At 49.7% G+C, this 14516-nt stretch overlaps 1 protein-coding gene across 1 annotated transcript in view; it reads left to right on the top strand.

Annotated features, from left to right (window-relative positions):
- Window positions 1–8489: 8489 nt before the first annotated feature.
- The window catches only part of LOC120388076 (deleted in malignant brain tumors 1 protein-like), a 41413-nt gene continuing 35386 nt past the window's right edge, over window positions 8490–14516 (top strand). The window contains exons 1-2 of the mRNA XM_039509638.1: window positions 8490–8722; window positions 13895–13921. Of these exons, the coding sequence (XP_039365572.1) occupies window positions 8602–8722; window positions 13895–13921 (148 nt within the window). The 5' untranslated portion in view covers window positions 8490–8601. The remainder of the gene's footprint in view (window positions 8723–13894; window positions 13922–14516) is intronic.

The raw sequence follows: 14516 nt of genomic DNA, 5'->3' as shown, positions 1-14516 counted from the left end.
TCACAGTAGTTAATAAACTTGTTTTATTTTTTATCTAATCCAGTGGGTTCAAGTTGAAGCATCTGAGTAACTCCATTTGGGGTAACAAGTTGTATGCATATTAATCCCTTAAAGGAATAACGGACTCAATATACTTGTACTGGCTGGGCAGTACAGGACACGTTTCTGGGGGGAAATCTGGGACTGGGAATGCAGGGGGGTCACCCTGTGGTAATCTTTAATGCTGATAGGAGCCAAGGCGTGGCTGGCTGTCTGCAGCCCACACAGACATAGCTGGGAACAACTTACATGTTGGGGACTGTTTGTGAGCAGTCCAGACTGGAGGCTACAGCAACAAGGAATTGTAAAGGGCACCTCAGGCTGCAGGGCCAGGGTGACACAGCCCCCCACCAGCCTGGATTGTTCCCCGGGATGTCACAATGGTGCGGCAAACTAGGGGTTATGCACAACTTGTTATTTTGAATGGGGTTTACACTTTAAGCACTGGTAGAGCAATTTGAAGTGAGTCTCAAGTGCGGTGGCTGGGAACAGTCAAAGCGAGGTTATCGATTGGTGTTTTCTGTTTGCTTATTTTGGGCAAGGAAAATAGAAACAGTAAAGCATGACTACGACTGCCAGTGAAACAACTGCAAAGCTAGAACTGGCCAGGCTGGAGACAGAAGAAAGAGGAGAAGTCTACATTAGAAAATTAAGTCAACCTAAGTTACCTCAGTGTACAGTTGCCACAGTAATTAAATCGCTTTTGCATATCCATACTACACTCCTTGTGTCGTCGATGTGCATCCTCACTAGGAGTACTTGCATCGATACACAGAGCAGTGCACTCACTGTGCAAATTGCCACCATCTAGCACAAGGTGTTTTGGGAAGGATCTTCAATGTCTCATGGGGACAAATAAGTCGCACAGAGGTGACTGGGAACATGATTTCAATGTCTCATGATGCAGTTTTCTCCATCCCATGTTTTTATCTGCATCCCATAATGTTTTGCACCTCTTTACAAAAGCCCCACAAGCCTGCACATCTGCCATCTCTGTGAGAAGACTGGATCCTGCACAGATCTGCACTGTTGTGATGAGCATTGTGAGCGCAACATTCCTGATCCTGCAGTATTTCCAGAGCCATGTGGAATATGGCAATTCCTTGCAGACTGGCTTGCCATGAGTCATGAAAGAAACAATTCACGTTTATCGTTGGCAGTCACGGAGCAGCTGCAGACAGTGGAGCACTGGTTCTGGACCTGAGAAAGAAGCACTGACTGGTGGGATCACATTCTTATGCAGGTATAGGATAACGAGCTGTGGCTGCAGAACTTTTGGATGCACAAGGCCACATTCCTGGAATTGTGTGTGGAGCTCACCCCAGCCCTCTGGCTCAGCAACACCAAAATCAGAACTGCACTTACAGTAGAGAAGCAAGTGGTGATTGCTGTGGGGAAGCCTGCAATGCCAGATTACTACTGATCAGTCAGGAACCATTTTGAAGTTGGGAAATCCACTTTAGGGGTTGCTATGATCAAGTGTGTAGGGCCATTAATCGTGTCCTGCTATGAGGGACTGTGATTCTGGGCAATGTGCAGGACATACTGGGTGGCTTTTTCAGCATTGGGGTCCCCGAACTGCGGTGGGGTGATAGCTGACATGCATATCCCCATTTTGGCACTAGACCACCTTGCCTTCATCAACAGAAAGGACTACTTTTCTACAGTATTGCAAGTGCTGGTGGGTCACCATGAACATTTTACTGACATCAGTGTGGGATGGTCAGGGAAGGTGCATGACACAAGCATCTTTAAGAACACAGGCCTGTTCAGAACGCTGCAACAGGGACTTTTTTTCCAGACAAGAGGATACCATTAGGGATGTTGAAATGCCAGTAGTGATCCTGGGGGACCCAGTTTACCCCTTAATCCCGTGGTTCATGAAGGCGTACCCTGGCCACCTCAACAGCAGCAAGGAGCACTTCAACTACAGGCTCATCGGGGCAGAATAACAACTGAATGTGTCTTTGGCTGCTTGAAAGTCCAGTGGCTCTGACGACTCACTAGGTTAGACCCCCATGAAAATAAATAGCCCAGTAGTTATAGCTGCCTGCTGTGTGCTTCATACTATCTGTGAAGCAAAGGGGGAAATGTTTTCACCAGGGTGGAGAGTGGAGGTGGGAAGGCTGTCTGTTGATTTGAGCAGTCAGATCCCAGGACTATAAGAATCGCTCAGTGGGGAGCTATAGGGCTCAGGGAGGCACTGAAACGTTGTTTTAATAACAAGCCACAGTAACTTGTGTTGCTATTGTGTGGTGTGCCTGACATTGATTTTTTTGCACCCCACTATGGACTTTGTAATGAGTGCCGTGTGTGTACTACTGTAACATTGCAAATGCACCTATTGCTATTATCTATGAATGATGTCAGCCCCAGCTACCATATGCTGCGAACTAGTAAAGATTAATTGTTTCTGTAAATAGACTTTATTCCAAACAGAAGGAAACAGACATATTAATAACTGGATTAAACTTTATAAATACAAGGTGTAACCGGGGTCCTAGTGGGAGCCAGCTGTGGTCAGTCAATCGGGATGAACTGCAAAGAATGGGGCAGACAATCCCCATAAAGCTGGTGGATATTCCAATACTTAGATTCACCAAAACAGCCTAAAACAGCTTCTCTATTACCTTACTGTTACTCAGAAGTCCAAACAACACAGTTCCTTTAAAGTGACCCAGCCTCAGGCCTCCATCCAGGTACCCACGTCAAATATGATGAAAATTTCTCTAGCAAAGGATGTTAGGTCAAGAAAAGTGTGGGCCCCTTACTGAATGAGGGAGGAAACCTAGTGACATTAGAATTAGGGTGATTCATGCTAAATAGGCTAGAACTTTGAAATGCAAACCTATATTGTTAGAAGTAATACTCATTGTGTGTATCTTAGATGCTACCCAGAAACAGACAGTTCCTGCCTGTCACTATAACTATTGATTCAGGGATCAAAAGGGAATATTAACATTTGGATGAATCTTGGGTAAAAGAATGTCATTGTCTATATGTCTCTTTGAAGTCTGTAATAGACTACCTAATGGATAAATTGCCCTATGTTAATTTGTGTAACTAATTACTGATGGTGTTTAGAAAGGAAAAGGTTACATCAAAGGCCTATTGTTCAGTCAGGACTGTGTGGTCAAGTGGTTGCTAGAACTCTGTATAAAAAGGCCCTTGGGTCCTGATTCTGTCATCCCAAATATGCTTAGGCTTCATCAGGGGAAGTTTGAGTCACAAGACTGAGGTCCCAGTTATGCTTAGTTAATAAGAGATGGCTGTAGCATGTACCCAAGATTCATCCAAATGTTAATATTCTCTTTTGATCCCTGAATCAATAGTTATAGTGACAGGCAGGAACTGTCTGTTTCTGGGTAGCATCTAAGATACACACATTCAGTAAGGGGCCCACACTTTTCTTGACCTTCCTCTTGTTGCTAACATACCTGAAGAAACCCTTCTTGTTACTCTTAACATCCTTTGCTAGCTGAAACTCCGAGTGTGATTTGGTCTTCCTGATTTCACTCCTGCATGCCTGAGCAATATTTTTATACTCCTCCCTGGTCATTTGTCCAATCTTCCTCTTCTTTAAATTGTTTTTTGTGTTTAAGACCGTCAAGGATTTCACTGTTAAGCCAAGCTGGTCGCCTGCTGTATTTACTATTCTTTCTACACATTGGAATGTTTTGTTCCTGCAACCTCAATAAGACTTCTTTAAAATACAGCCAGCTCTGCTGGACTCCTTTCCCCTTCATATTCGCTTCCCAGGGGATCCTGCCCGTCAGTTCCCTAAGGGAGTCAAAGTTTGCTTTTCTCAAGTCCAGGGTCCATATTTTGCTACTCTTCTTTCTTTCTTCCTTTCTTTCTTTCTTGTGTCAGGATTCTGAACTCGACCATCTCATGGTCACTGCCTCCCAGGTTCCCATCCACTTTTGCTTTCCCTGCTAATTCTTCCCTGACTGTAAGCAGCAGATCTAGAAGAGCTCTGCCCCAATCTGGTTCCTCCAGCACTTGCACCGGGAAATTGTCCCCTACAGTTTCCAAAAACTTCCTGGATTGACTGTGCACTGCTGTATTACTCTCCCAGCAGATACTGGGATGATTGAAGACCCCATGAGAACTAGGGCCTGTGATCTAGTAACTTCTGTTAGTTGCCAGAAGAAAGCCTCATCCACCTCACCCCCCTGGTCTGGTGGTCTATAGCAGATTCCCACCACGACATCACTCCTGTTGCTCACACTTCAAAATTTAATCCAGAGATTCTCAGGTTTTTCTGCAGTTTCATACCAGAGCTCTGAGCAGTCATACTGCTCTCTTACATACAATGCAACTTCCCCACATTTTCTGTCCTGCCTGTCCTTCCTGAAAAGTTTATATCCACCAATGACAGTACTCCAGTCATGTGAGTTATCCCACCCAGTCTCTGTTAGTCCAATCATATCATAATTCCTTGACTGTGACAGGACTTCCAATTCTCCCTGCTTGTTTTCCAGGCTTCTTCCATTTGTGTATAGGCACTTAAGATAACTCGCTGCTCATCCTCCCCTCTTGCTTTTTGCCTCTGTCTTCACAAACAAGATGAGCTCCCAGACTACTGCACTGGGCAGCACAGCATGGGAGGAGGTGACCAGCCGTCTGTGGAGAAAGAAGTGGTTCAGGACTATTTAGAAAAACTTGATGAGCACAAGTCCATGGGGCCAGATGCACTGTTCTCGAGGGTGCTAAGGAAGTTGGTGGATGTGATTGCAGAGCCATTGGCCATTGTCTTTGAAAACTCATGGCAATCCAGGGAGATCCCAGATGATTGGAAAAAGGCTAATGTAGTGCCTATATTTTAAAAAGGGAAGAAGGAGGATCTTGGGAACTACAGGCCAGTCAGCCACACCTCAGTTCCTGGAAAAATCATGAAGCAGGTCCTCAAGCAGTAAATACTGAAGCACTTTGAGGAGAGGAAAGTGATCGGGAACAGTCAGCCTGGATTCACCAAGGGCAAGTCGTGCCCAACTAACCTAGTTGCCTTCTATGATGAGATAACTGGTTCTGTGGATGAGGGGAAAGCAGTGGATGTGTTATTCCTTGACTTTAGCAAAGCTTTTGATACGGTCTCCCACAGTATTCTTGCCAGCAAGTTAAAGAAGTATGGGCTGGATGAATGAACTATAAGGTGAATAGAAAGCTGGCTAGATTGTCGGGTTCAATGGGTAGTGATCAGTGGCTCCATGTCTAGTTGGCAACTGGTATTAAGCGGAGTGCCCCAAGGGTCGGTCCTGGGGCTGGTTTTGGTCAATACCTTCATTAATGATCTGGAGGATGGCGTGGACTGCACTCTCAGCAAGTTTGCAGATGACACTAAACTGGGAGGAGTGGTAGATACACTGGAGGGTAGGGATGGGATACAGAGGGATGTAGACAAATTAGAGGATTGGCCCAAAAGAAACCTGTTGAGGTTCAACAAGGACAAGTGCAGAGACATGCACTTTGGACGGAAGACTCCCATTCAATATTACAGACTAGGGACCGAATGGCTAGGCAGCAGTTCTGCAGAAAAGGACCTAGGGGTTACAGTGGATGAGAAGCTGGATATGAGTCAACAGTGTGCCCTTATTGCCAAGAAGGCTAATGGAATTTTGGGCTGTATAAGTAGGGGCATTGCCAGCAGATCGAGGGATGTGGTCATTCCCCTCTATTCGACATTGGTGAGGCCTCATCTGGTGTACTGTGTCCAGTTTTGGGCCCCACATTACAAGAAGGATGTGGAAAAATTGGAAAGAGTCCAGCGGAGGACAATAAAAATGATTAGGGGGCTGGAGCACATGACTTCTGAGGAGAGGCTGAGGGAACTGGGATTGTTTAGTTTGCAGAAGAGAAGAATGAGGGGGGATTTGATAGCTGCTTTCAACTACCTGAAAGGGGGTTCCAAAGACTAGATCTAGACTGTTCTCAGTGGTAGCAGATGACAGAACAAAGAGTAATGGTCTCTAGTTGCAGCGGGGGAGGTTTAGGTTGGATATTAGGAAAAACTTTTTCACTATGAGAGTGATGAAGCACTGGACTGGGTTACCTTCGGAGGTGGTGGAATCTCCTTCCTTAGAGGTTTTTAAGGTCAGGCTTGACAAAGCCCTGGCTGGGATGATTTAGTTGGTAACTGTTCCTGGTTTGAGCAGGGGGTTGGACTAGATGACCTCCTGAGATCCCCGCCAACCTGATATTCTATGATTCTATGAAATACGATGACCACCCTCTTTCCAAATGCTTTTTTTGCTCTGTGCATACTTCTAACACTTCCCGTAACACCTGTCAGTGGAAAATGCAGCTTCTCCAAGATGAAGTTAATAAAAACACATCTATGCTCCACAATGACACAGGAGAGGCTGGTCAGCCTTGCAACCATCTCACTGGAGCATGAGCTGGCCCAGACTGTGGATCTTCAGGAAGCAACTAAAATCTTTGCAACCGAAAAGGCATAGAAAGCACCACTTTGATTATTCAAACAGCTAAAAATGCCAGTGTTTACTATGCAGACAAGACAAGTCACATTTGCTGTTCAGGTGTTTGAAAGTTAAGTGTTACTTAACATTTTTGAACAAGGCACTTTAAGTTGTTAGTTCTCCTTTATTGGGGTAGGTAGCAGAGCAGTACCATGAGAAGAGTAGAACAGGAAGAAGGCAGAATTGAGACCTTTCAAAGTTTTAGCCCAAGCGAGGGGGAATGGCTCCCAGCCTGAGGTGCCAAAATTTTGTGGGCCAGCCCTGGTCCCACCCAACTCTGTGGGTCCCTTTGTCCCATCCCCCAGAACTGCCCCGTCACTATAGTAACCAGTCCCAGCTGTTCAGTCCTACCACAAAGGAGCTCCCTCCCCCAGCATTCTCCCCTGGCCCTGACCCCTCAGCTCTGGTGGACACTTTTGCAGATAGGAGTTCAGCACTGGGGCGGAGAGGGGGGCACTTTTCACCATCTCCAGGGGGCGCCCCTCGGCTCTATCCAAACATAGGGCAGATTCTCACAGGGGCCCAACCCGGCCCTTGTGCACCCAGCGCTGTGCCAGTGACCCTGCTATGCACTGAGCCCTGGTGTCCATCGAGCTGCTCATGGGCCTGTCCCTGTGCTGTGACAGTTCGTGCAGACTCAGGGGATGAGGGTGAGGGGTTCGCACGGCTCCCCCCAGCCTCAGGCCACCTGACCATTTACCAGCATCCAGGCTCACCACCATTGTGCTGCCCATCCCCCAGCCTGCTCCCATCCCTGGACTCCCTCGGTAGCTCTGTGTCATCTGCACCGGTCTCCCCCTCCCCTGCTCACCCTGCTCCCAGCAGGGGAATAAATGTGTGAAACACCCACCCCAAAGCAGGCCCAGCCCCGTATCTCCCTGCTGCCAGGAGGAGAGTCACCACTGGGGGCTCCTCTTTGGCCTTGTCCACACTAGGCCAGTAGCCTCGGTTGGAGGCTGGGCAGCTAAGATGTTAACTAGCCTGGCTGTAAACCCTCGTGCAGGCCAAGTGCAGACTTTTAAACGTGTGTGAACTTGGGACAGGAGACCAATGAATTACGAAGCATGTTTACCAATGAAAAATGCTAGTCAGACTGTGATCACTTAGATGCCAAACACTTCCCTGTTCTGCTGAGATCACCAAGGATGGGCATAGACCAAACATCCACCCCAAGCCTTCAGGAGCTAGCCAGAGACTGAGCCGCGTAATCCTCGATCTGCAAGGAGGCAGCATCCTTTCGGGATTTGCGGAGATGCTAACATGGGAACGTGGCTTGGGCATAATCTCAGGTGCGAATGGACCTGCTCTAGGTACACGGGGGTGTCCCCACAGGGTGAGGCCAGTGCAGTGATGCCCTTTCCCTGGGCAGACAAAAGCTGTGTCTACACCACAACTGCTGCAGTGTCACAGATCAGTGCTGCAGCTACGCCGCTGTGGTGTCGTGTTGCAGATTCTACAGCAATGGAAGGGGCTTCGCCATTGCCGTAGTTAATCCATCCCTCCAAGCTGGGTGAACCTAAGCTTTCTGTGTCGATCAGACCAAGCCTCAGCCTCGTTCAACTGGAGTAAGGATGTCCACATGGCCCTCAGCTCACTTTAACTGCATGGGCTCATGCTCGTACGCTCAGTCCAACCTGTGCACCTGCCCCGTGTCCACCAGGCCTCCGTGGATCAGTTCTGCTGACTCCCTGTGAACCAGCTCCAGGAACAACTCCTCTGCCCCATGTGCCCCAGAACCAGCTGTGCCAAGAGAGGTTTGTTTGCTCAGCGTGTTCCAGGAACACATATTTCACAATCCAATGATTTCAATAAAGCCACAGCGCAGGGCACAAGGGTCACTTCTCCTCTGTGGGCTCAGTCGCACACACCCACTGCGTCATTTCACGGGGGGCACGGAGGGAGGGGTCTCTGCAGTGAGAGGCCTGTCACACATCCTGTCCCCTTGGGTCCCTGCCTCCTTGGTGCCTGCCCCATCTCCCCAGCCTCCCAGCCTGTGACCATCACACGGAGCTCAGCCTGCCACTCTCACAAGGACGATCGCCTGCCCTAACGCCTGGCCACACTGCCCCAAAAGGACTGTGCTATGAACATGGAGTTTCCCGGGTGCCTCCTGCTCCCAGCTGGACACCCCCTTGGCAGGAGCTCGGCTGCCTGCACGGGAGCTAGGAACGCAAGGTTCCCCATCCTCCTGGCCTGGTTTTGGGGTGAGTGGCCTTTTCCCTTTTCTCTGGCTTTGAATAGCCCTGGGGGCATCCTGTGATTCTCCAGTCCCACCCATCAGACACGGCATAGCTGTGTCCTGGGAGCCAGGACTCCTGGAGTCTAGTCTGTCTTGGGAAGGAGAATGGGGTCTAGTGGATAGAGTGGGGGGGGGGAGGGGGATGATACCAGGATCTATCTAGCCGGATGTATGATTTTACAATACAATTCGTTTAACTTTTGTTAAGTGTTAAAAGAGTAAAAAGAAACTGGCATGTCTCTGACTCCTGGAGGTATTTCCCAGCCACTCTGGGCTGGTCTCTTTAGGAACACGGGACACAGAGTGCGTCATATAATCCTAGTCACATACTTATCCAGCGCCATCTTCACGTGAGTTAGCGGGTTCTCCCCTCACCCATTAGGAGGCTGTTCCCGAACCTTCTTCTCTCAGCCTAACATGACTCCTGGACAGTTTATTCCCACTTGTTCTTGTGCCAACAATTTCCTTTCGCTTTATTTGGAATTAATCCTGCTTTGAATAGGGGTTGGACTAGATGATCTCCTGAGATATCTTCCAACCCTAATCTTCTATGATTCCATGAGTAGCTCTTCTCACTCCCTGGGGGTCCCATGATGGATTCATACAGAGCAACCAGATCCCTGCTCAGCCTCTGCTGTGCCAGCTAAACTGGCCAATCCCCTCTTGTCTGACCAGCCTCCATGCCCCGACTGTCCTAGCAGCCCTTCTCTGCACCTGGTCCCATCTGAATCCATCTGTCTTGCATGCAGGTGACCAGAACTGCACACAGGATTCCAAATAATCGCCCCAAATGACCTAACTCCTGTCCTGCTCTCACTGTGTTTGTTCAGAGTTTGACGCTTCATTTCTTAAACATTATTTATTATGCAAACACAAGAATTCATGTTACGGCAGCACTGTAGGCCGAGCTCAGGGCCCTGTGGTGCTGAGGTAATGACGGCCTCTGAATTTCCATAAATCTGCAGCTAGTCTCTGCAAGGTCTCTCTGGTAGAAATATTTGTACACTGTACAGTTCAGCAATGTCTCTTAAGTTGATTTGTATTGGATTTCCTTTCAAAAGCCTAAGAACATAAGAACATAAGAACAGCCATACTAGATCAGAGCAATGGTCCATCTAGCCCGGTATCTTGTCTTCCAACAGTGTCCAATGCCAGGTGCCCCTGAGGGAATGAACAGAACAGGTAGTCATCGAATGATCCATCCCCTGTCACCCATTCCCAGCTTCTGGCAAAAAGAGGCTATGGATACCATCTCTGCCCATCCTGGCTAATAGTCTTTGGTGGACCTATCCTCCATGAACTTATCTAGTTCTCTTTTGATCCCTGTTATGGTTTGGTCCTTCACAACATCCTCTGGCAAAGAGTTCTGCAGGTTGATTTTGTGTTATAGCATCAACTCTTCCAGTGAGTTCTTCCACCTTTCTCACTAGGCCCATTGTGGCTGACAAGCTGCTGCTGAGAAGGTTGATGGCCTGTGGTCCTTTGATCCCATGCACTCTGAATGCAAAGCTTTTGTCTTAGTAAGTTGTTTCTGTGGTGAACTGGCCCATGCATTTAAGAGTACCTCCAGGGCTAGGCACAGCCCTCAGGTGACTTCAGCTATGGGAGGATGTGACAGGGTGCACTCACCCTGAACTGGATGGGGAAGGGTTATTTCCTCACCGTGGGCGGAAGAGGCCACGCCCCCATGTCCCTACCTGGCATGTGCCAAGTGTAGCGCTTCTATAAAAGGGAGCAGCACAGCTCAGTCAGGGCAGACCGCTGGAGAGGAAGGACTCTCCCCTCTCAAAGTCCCAGACTGCAGGACCCAGAGGTACCGAGATGCTTAGGTACTTGAGGACACCACTCGAAGGTAGGAGCCACTGGGAGCAGCACAGCCTAGGGAGACCAGAGACCCAGAGGATGTCTACAACAAGACTGCAGGAGTCACAGTAGGAAGTAGCCCAGGAAAGGACTAGCCATTGTTCCTACAGCAGTCAGCGCGTATCAAGTGGATCCCAAATGATGAAGTGGCGAGTCTATTCGCCACTACCATTGTCCTGGGCTGGGACCCAGTGGAGCAGGGAGAGCGAAGGTCCCCCTACAATGGCCGCCACTCACTTCTGGGAGGCAGCCAAATCCCCACTCCAACCAATAAGCCTTCCTGCCCTGAGGATTAGGACAAGCCATTGGCTCTGGCCTCAAGGCCTTACTGCCCCATGGACCAGGGCAAACCTTATTGTCTCAGGCCACTAGACCTTTCTGTCCTGCAGCTCAGGGCAATCCTATGGGCTCAGGTCACTGGGCCTCACTATCCTACGGACAAGGGCAACCTTATTGACTTTATCCACTGGGCCACATTGTCTTGAGACAACAGACAGCTTGAAGACTGGGGTGCACTCACCCGCGCTAGACGGGAACACCCCACCCTGTCACAGAGAGGTTGAAGAGGATTCTAAGTCCCTTCTGAGATGCCTGAAACATTAGCTCCTGAGTCGGTTTTACAGTCAAGTGTCTTGCCATGAACATTCAGTTTCACTCTCCAGACAGGCTCCATGTCAACACAAGCGATGGATCCCAGAAACAATGGCTCTGGATTGTCTGTAATCTGAAGTGGCTCCCTAACTGCTCTGGTGCTGCAAAGAGCTGCAAAATGTCCATATTTCATGCAAATATTACCCATGTGCCTCTGGCTGGACATGTATCAACTCTTGGGATAGGACCTTTTCCGCACCTGACGTATGTAGTCTGTCCCTCTTAGCCTGGGTATTCTCTCTCCCTGCCTCAGACCTTTTACGGTAATGACCTCTAATACTGAAGTATCTGTTTATAGCTTCTAAGAGCTACACCAGAGTTTACAGCAAGGTAAGGCAGCTGTGCCAAGCTCTCTAATGTAACCACTTGAGCTGACGGGAGAGCTCTCCACTTGGCTTAACTACTCCAGCCCCGTAAGCGGCAGTAGCTACATCGGTGGGAAAGCTTCTTCTGCCCACATAGTGCTGTCCACACTGATGCTTAGGTCAGTGTAACTTACATCGCTCGGGGGGTGGGGGGTTTCACACCCCTAAGCGCCATAAGTTATACCACAGCAAGTGCTAGTGTAGACATTGCCTAAGCTAAGCCATAGCTAGTTTCCGGTTTATCAATTTGCTCCTGGCTTTTGTTCTGTTGTTTGACTAATTCAGACTGGTTTGTTATTTGAACAGCTGGAGCTAGAGTTAAATGTCTTTTCAGATGTAGCTGCTGTGAAATTTTTTTATCTGTTAGCCCACACAGGCTGGTTATTGGGTTATTTCAACCTTACATTCCTGAAATCACAGTTTTCACCCAATATATGTGGAGCTTTTATAAAACATTTGAAACTTTCCCCTGGTTTTTGAGTTCTCTGGTTGAAAGAAGCTTCTGCATAAGCCACATTTCTCTGAAGTATGCATCAAACATAGCCAGATCCCTTTCATAGTCACCTTTGTGACTGTCTTCAGTAAAGTCAAAGGATTTAAAGATATGCTCTGCCTCCTTCCCATAGCCTACATTAAAGACGATACCTGCATGTCTCCAGTTTCCTTGTGCAGCTTGGCAGCAATGTGAAATCTTGTTTCCAGTCTGTCCATGGTGAAGTTTGTGAAAGCTGAAGTTCTCTGGGGCACTGAAGAGTGGCCTGGTGATGAGATCCTGCATCCTGTGTAGCTTTTTTCCTTCTGTTTATGTTCTTAATTTACTCCACACGCCATGTCCTGTTCTTCTGTACCAGACATGGACTGGTCACAGAGCTTGCTTTTACACACCACGATCCTTTAATGCTCTGCCAGGCGTGGCTGATATCAGCTTAAAACAGGGGCAGGCAAACATTTTGGCCTTAGGGCCACATCTGGTGGCGGAAATTATATGGAGGGCCAGTAAGTGGAGGCTGTGCCTCCTCAAACAGCCAGACATGGCCCAGCCCCTGCCCCTATCTGCCCCCCCACTTCTCGCACCCTGACGGCCCCCCTGTAACCTCTGCCCCATCCACACACACACCTGCTCCCTCTTGCCTGACTGCCCCCGGAACCCCCACCCCTGACTGCCCCCCGCTGTCACATCCAACCCCTCCTCACATTCCTGACTGCCCCCCCGGCACCTCTGCCCCATCCAACCACCCCTTCTCCCTGTCCCCTGACTGCCCCTGGAACCCCTGCCCCTGACTGCCCCCGCCACCTCATCCAACCCCACCCCTCCTTCCTGACTGACCTCCGGGACCCCTGTCCCGAAGCAACTCCGCTGTTCCCTGCTCTCTGACCGCACCGACCCCTATCCACACCCCTACCTTCTGCCCACCCGCCTGAGCTCCCCTGCCCTCTATCCAACCCCCCCCCTGCTCCCTGCCCCCTTACCGTGCTGCCTGGAGCACTGGAGGCTGCTCATGCCACCGCGCAGCACAAAGCACCGGGTCAGGCTGGGCTCTGCAGCTGCGCTGCCCCAGGAGCTCGCAGCCCTGCCACCCAGAGCATTGCGCTGCCGGCGGGGTGAGCTGAGGCTGCGGGGGAGGGGGAACAGCAGGGGAGGGGCCGGGGCAGGAGCTCAGGGGCCGGCAGGAGGGTCCCATGGGCCGGATGTGGCCTGCAGGCCGTAGTTTTCCCACCTCTGGCTTAACATAAGGTATTTTACACACATCACCACCTAGTGGCTGAGCAGCATAATACTCTTTTGCATTCCATGACAGGGCTTGTGGGGCTGTCACACTCCAGGGTGTGGGGAGACTAGCCCCAGCCAGGCCTGAGGGGAGCAGGGTGTGTGGGCCCTTCAGCGATGCAGGCAGTGTGAAAGCAGGTGGCTCGGTTTGGAAGGGCTGGTGCAGTGTCACTGGTTCTCAAGTCGCTCACTACGTCTTGTATTTTGCTGGCTACTTAGGGCTCATATGCACTGGAAACATTACAGTGTAGATGCTACCAATGCCGATGGGAGAGGTTCTCCCATTGGTGTAGGCAATCCAGCTCCCTGAGAGTCAATAACTAGGATCACTGAAATATGACCTGCAGCTGAGACCTTTTCTCCCAGTGCATCAACAGATGGCAGGGTAGAGCTCACTCAGACCACTGCTTACCTCAGCCAGTGTTTGGAGATCCCTCAAGTGTCCAGTCATAGAGATAGAGACTTACCTCATGTCTTTGCTTTCTTTCAGCTTCCATGACAGGACTCCCCATGGCAGGTAAATATGAACATACGCAGAGGGTGCGGGGTGCATGTTGCAGGGTGCAGCTCTGTGTGCAGCTATCTCATAAATATGGGGTGGGAAAGAGCAGAGTTAAGTTTATTTAAACTAGTGGTTCAAATGTAGAGTTGGAGATCTGGGTTCAAATCCTGCCTCTGCCAGACTCACCCTGTGGACTCAGCCTCACTATGTGCCTCAGTTTTCCCCATCAGTGAATTGTTAGCAAGGCAGACTGTCACCACAGGAGGGTGCTCAGTTCAGCATGGGGCCGGCACTGTCTGTGTGTGGAATATAGAGGAGCCCAGTCAGGGCCAGTGGAGGCTTTGGGGGAGCAGAACTACAGCTCCTCGAGGCTGCTGCTGTTGGCTCTGGTCAGGTAGGGTCATTGGGGCACAAACGGGGAGGGAGCCCAGGCAGGGACAGAGGGCAGTTTAATCTCCTCACCATTACGCCCTTTGCCCCTCGGCTGGGAGCAGCTCAGACTGAGGGCTGGCCTGGCTTGCGCACACTTGTCCTGTCATGGAGGGGAATTAACCCCAGCAGCTCATTTTACATTTTGGGCATCAGAGAGCTGCAGTGGCTGCGACTTCCA

Source organism: Mauremys reevesii, linkage group 22, assembly GCF_016161935.1.
Source record: "Mauremys reevesii isolate NIE-2019 linkage group 22, ASM1616193v1, whole genome shotgun sequence".
NCBI lineage: Eukaryota > Metazoa > Chordata > Testudines > Geoemydidae > Mauremys > Mauremys reevesii.
This window is presented reverse-complemented; position numbering and strand designations above follow the sequence as displayed.